Source organism: Rhodamnia argentea, chromosome 11 (genome assembly GCF_020921035.1).
Source record: "Rhodamnia argentea isolate NSW1041297 chromosome 11, ASM2092103v1, whole genome shotgun sequence".
NCBI classification, from domain to species: domain Eukaryota; kingdom Viridiplantae; phylum Streptophyta; class Magnoliopsida; order Myrtales; family Myrtaceae; genus Rhodamnia; species Rhodamnia argentea.
In genome coordinates, this window is record NC_063160.1 from 12393587 (window position 1) to 12398639 (window position 5053).

A 5053-nucleotide genomic window follows, 5' to 3' on the forward strand; every position below is an offset into this window, starting at 1 on the left:
TTTTCAGCGTATATCCTTGTAGGTTTACCGTCGCAACATTGGCTTGAAGGGAACGTTTGCCTCAACGTCTCGAGGGAAATTCGGAAGCCTGTGCTCAACAAAACACCTCATCCATGGTCGTGTAAACTCTTCAAGGTATTGAAGATCCAGGAACAGCAACAGGACATAGTAGACTCGACTTACAATATGTCAGTATATGAACAGATTGATGAAGTTAAGATCTGTGGAGCTTAACTTTGGTAAGAAGTCGCCTACAGAGCCTCCACAGTGATTGTGACTTGAAGTTCAGCATGGAAAAAACAAGAGCAGAATAGCAGACCGAATTTATTCTATTCCAACAATTCAACCAGAGTTCTGACGAACATACCCCTAGCGTAGCTAAAGCTAACTGGTCAAAGAATTGCTTGCTATAGTTACCCTGTGGTTCACATAACGTGCTCTGCATAACCTGTTATCTACACAAAAATCCATATAAACTGCCCTCGAGTTGTAATTCTTCAGAAATTTTGTCCAGATGCCGATTTCTGCATATGGCTCCTGATGCCTCTTCTGCCGTGATCTGTTGGGAGAAGACATACAGAAGCCTAGGCTGCATGGAGACATGGTCAGCCCATGAACACGAGAGACGAGCTTCACGTCATCTCCTCCTCCTTCAAACTCACCATTCTCGCGTTTTCCCTGTCCCCCTTGAATATCTTGTACAGTGGCGTGTAACACAAGCAACACAAACCAAACGGCACTGCCATCATCGAGAGAAGCCCATTTGATAGAGCAAAGGCTCCATCTGCCGATCCTTTGGCAGGATCCACAGTCTTCGCATCATAGCCGAATATCTTCTCAGAAAGAATCCCAACCAGTGGAGCTGCAAAAGAGGATAAGGATCCCTCGAAGGCTCGATCGAACGCGTAGATCATGGTCCGGTGCTTGGCTGGGACCACTTCAGCAAACATTGGGGCATTCGCTGCAGTGGCATTCCAACTGATGGTTAAGCCCATCAGAAGTAAGGTAACAGAGAAGGCGAACCAGCTGTTGACAGACTGTGGGATCACTCTGAGAAGAAACCAGGAGAAGGGAATGCCCATGAAAGCACTGAATTGTGCACACATGATACGACCAGAATGGGGGTGGACTCGAGATATTCTATCTGCTATGATACCTCCCAGAAGGGATCCCACAGCACACCCAAAGCCAAAAATGCTAAGCAGAACTGCCGTCCCATTGTGATCAAAACCTGAGAATCGATAAAGACAAGACGTTACGCATTACGTAGTGTAATAAAATGAGAGGAATGCAACAAGAAGTCGGTCATCAGAAATCTCTCTGATAAATCCCAGTACCGGATCCTGGTTGAATGCAATTGTTAGCTTTAAACTCTAGATTCTCATAGCTATTACCTAAAGTGGAACTGCACAAAACCTCACCTATAAGTTCAAACCACATAGTGAAGAACACCATGGCTGTCCAAGGTAGTGAACCGATGATTCCCTGCAATACGATTACTTGAAAAGTTGGCACTGCTATTACAGCTTTCATTGCTTTCCAGGACTCCATCCAAGTTGATCTCGCATTCCTTCCCTTCTCTACCAAAGCATCTCTGCAATGGAAGATTATTGAAGGACCAAAGTTTGATATGACCGTCACAGAGGCCATTAGTTATGATATACAACAATGAGATACAGCCGGACCAGAAGAAAGAAAACGAGGCCTCTGGTTCAAGTCCAGGATAGCCCAGCCATGACAAGGAAAAGAATAGAAGAAGCTACAAAGGTTCTAGGAAGTTTAGGCGATCATATGTACCTTTCTAGATTCTCACTAGAATCATGAGTGAGGTTAGTGTTCCTTGGATCAACAACAAACAAAAAAACGAGGAAGCCAATCAATGAACTAACTGTCGCCATTAGAACAAAGGCACATCTCCACCCAGGAATTCCCAAAAACTCTGTGCCAGCCATAGCTGTTGCTAAAACACCACCACCTACACCCCCAAAACTTCCAATGAGAGATAAAAATCCAAACCCAGCGCCCCTCACATTATCCTTATAGCTATCTGCAATAAACGATTGTAGAGCTGGTATTACTATTGCCAGTCCAAAACCATTTAGCGCTCTCCAAAATGCAATTTGCATGAAAGACTGGCTTGCACCAACTGCAGCAGTTGAGAAAGCCCAGCAAAAAATCCCTAAAGTAAGAACTGTGGGTCGATCATAGTTTATGACTAAAACGCCTGCCAAGGGTGATGACAATCCTTGGACGAAGTTCCTTATAAATGTAAGATAACCCAGATCAGATGGCCCTGCATTGAAAGTCTCACTGACTTCTTTGTAAACAGCTGGAAGGAGATTTTCATCTGCACGCTCCATTATCGCAGCCAAGTTGATGATGATCAGAGAAAGAGAATATCCAAAGTACTTTTTACCTCTGTTCGAGATGGAGGAAAAGAGTGAGTAGACAAATAAGAATTAATGCGCTGAATGGGAACTGTTCCAATGAAGTGATCGAGACATTGAAATGCAAAGGACATAAAATCATAAGAATTGTTCAGAAACATGCTACATATACATTGTTGGCCAATTTCCTATCGTGTTTGGTGGGAAATGGTTTGTTTGATATCGCATCAAAGAACAACTCCAAAATTCTTATCCTGCCACTCCCTCTTACTTTTATTTTGTTATCTTTTTCTCTGTAGTTCTATCTTGTCCGTTTTATTTTGGTTATGTCCACATCCATGTTTCATGTGTAAGGCCAGGTTTACAGACAAAAAAAGAGTATTCAGAAATATACTGTGTATTCATTGTCGATCCAACCCATTTCCTGATAACTTAAACCTTTGCAGGGGGGAAAAAGGATTCTCTAGCACGTATAAATTCTACATGCTAAGTGGCAACTAATATGAACTGGAGGACGTAAAAGGTACAAAAAACCAAATGTAAACTGAAGGAAAGAAAATTGAATACTCAGCGAAAAACCATAGAGATGACATGGGCCTATTGTTATGTCACTTTTACAGCTATCCGTGCCTGGTTTATATTAATGAAATATCGAAACAGGTTACTGTTATGAAGGTTACTACTCTATCGACCAATTTGGCATAGATTGCCTCAAATTCTGCCTTTTTGATGGTTCAAGGAACATCTAAAAGAGGATATTGTCTTCCTAACATCAAATTTGCAACCTCTGAAAATTGTAGAGGTTTTATTCCCCTTTAGCTGCTAGTCAAGAGAAGAAGAAATGTTACAAAGTTCTACTAGGAGAGCGGGCTTTTTAGGCGAAACTCAGCAATCTTATATTCATTCCAACTCAGCATAAAATAGAGGCCATATCTCATCAATCAGCCAAAGATGTACTGCGTCCAGGGCATATTGCCAACCTCCAACTGAAGGCCTCAGAGCATTTCTACTTTGGAGAAGGAGTACGTCCGAAGTTCAAAGAATTATGTGAGGGCGTATAAGATATGAATAGCTTGCAGCACAATGGCCGGCATCAGCTTAAAAATAGGCTGGATGGTAATGTAAAAGCTTTGAAGTCACTGTACATTTCTTAAGATGTCAAAACTCGAATCTTTTGCAATAGAAATACCATGCCTGACTTGTGATCATCTCTCTCGATGAGATCCAAGGAAACAAGATCGCACCAACACAGTGCATCTATGGATACTACCGTCAAACGAAGCAGATGCATAATTAAAAAGAAGCGTAATGAAAATGACGATCATCCACGATCCACGATCCACGATCAACATTAAAGTGGACCGATGACAGCAAATAAAGGGTAAAACATCTAGTTTCGGCGAATAGGCAAGAGTGGTGGGTATTCATAACTAGTCATTTAATGATCATCGTTGGGGTCACTAAACAGTTGTGAGGTAAAGATCCCACATGAATTGAACAGTGCTGTAACTATGAACAAAAACAAACAGAAATCAAAATCGATTCACCACCCGGTCAATGCTGTACTTCCGTATCAGAACAGAGGACCACACAGATTAGCACCGAAATCTCGCATTATACCCAACAATCTACTCACATCGCGCACGAATTAAACGGTGAAGCTACAAGATAATGAAGAGGACAAGACCAAAACCGAACATAACATAATACCCAATTCGTAAAACGTGATCACAAATCCAACAAAAAAGAAAGGGAAGAGAGACAACCCACTTCATAGTTCCTGGGTATTCAGACGCTGCACGGGCGGTCCGTCAAGAACTGGAAGCTCGTCACCCAATATCGGCGATGGCGGATCTCAGAACCGAGCTTGCGCGAGGGTGAAAACAAACACGAACGTGAGCAAAGATGCGAGCGTGCGCGTGTCGGGCATTACAGAGGAGAAATCCGCTGACGTTATCTTACATTGATTGCGTAGCGTTGACTGAAGTGGAAGGAGCGATCCGGTCGAATAAAGGAAGAAGATTCCAACGGATAGCGTTCAATGACTGAAAAGCAGAAGGAAACGGACGATTGGGCTGATGAGATCCACTTCATTGGCGGGGGCTGTTACATTTCATCAAAGAAATTCTCCCACGGAAAAAAGAAAGAAGCAACAAATAAAAGGAAACGAACGGCGATGTAGTATAAAAAGTCTATCTTGACGGCTGTGACTAGGCTCCGACGGCGTGACTCCCCCGATTAATGGATCGCAATTATGCGATTTAGATGCTACTCGTACTAGAAAAAAAAAAGTTGCATTCCAAGTCTTTAGCATTTGGAAAAAAAGTGCGACGAAACTTTAGGTAACGACTCTGCAAGCATGTGAAGTATTCTTTGTCGTGAAGAATTCTTTTTCTTTGACGTCAATGACGAGTTCAATTTATACCGACCATACGAAAATTCTTCCCTTATCAATCTTTGGAGTGACAGCTCAGATCGAAAATACCCGATTCGTGATCGATCGGGCAAATGAAAAATTGAATCATCTAGCGTCCGAAGACTGGCAAAAATCCATGCCTATTTTTTTTCTTGGTCAAATAAAAATCCATGCTTATATGCACGGGTCGGCTATCATCTCTCTTTCTATATAGTCGATAACCATCATTATAGATGAAATTTTCATCTTA

General features: G+C 42.2%; 1 protein-coding gene across 2 annotated transcripts; it reads right to left on the reverse strand.

The window, feature by feature from the left end:
- Nucleotides 1-313: 313 nt before the first annotated feature.
- Nucleotides 314-4599, reverse strand: LOC115727329. 2 transcript variants are annotated; one of them, XM_048272740.1, is made up of 5 exons: nucleotides 4350-4599; nucleotides 4158-4241; nucleotides 1798-2418; nucleotides 1422-1594; nucleotides 314-1231 (listed from the first exon to the last, which is right to left on the reverse strand). In XM_048272740.1, exons 2-5 carry the CDS (start codon nucleotides 4160-4162, stop codon nucleotides 633-635), a joined length of 1398 nt encoding a protein of 465 aa, XP_048128697.1. In that variant the 5' UTR covers nucleotides 4163-4241; nucleotides 4350-4599; the 3' UTR covers nucleotides 314-632. The 2 variants fall into 2 exon arrangements, with proteins under 2 accessions (XP_048128697.1, XP_030513384.1); XM_030657524.2 differs by having other exon boundaries at nucleotides 4158-4599.
- Between the last annotated feature and the right edge of the window lie 454 nt (nucleotides 4600-5053).

Bases quoted from the DNA above. Each gene is read 5' to 3' on its own strand.
- LOC115727329 (XM_048272740.1), bottom strand. The intron at 1,595-1,797 runs GTACATATGATC...CTTCCATTGCAG, and splicing joins TCTAGTGAGAATCTAGAAAG to AGATGCTTTGGTAGAGAAGG. The intron at 1,232-1,421 runs GTGAGGTTTTGT...ATCGATTCTCAG, and splicing joins TATGTGGTTTGAACTTATAG to GTTTTGATCACAATGGGACG.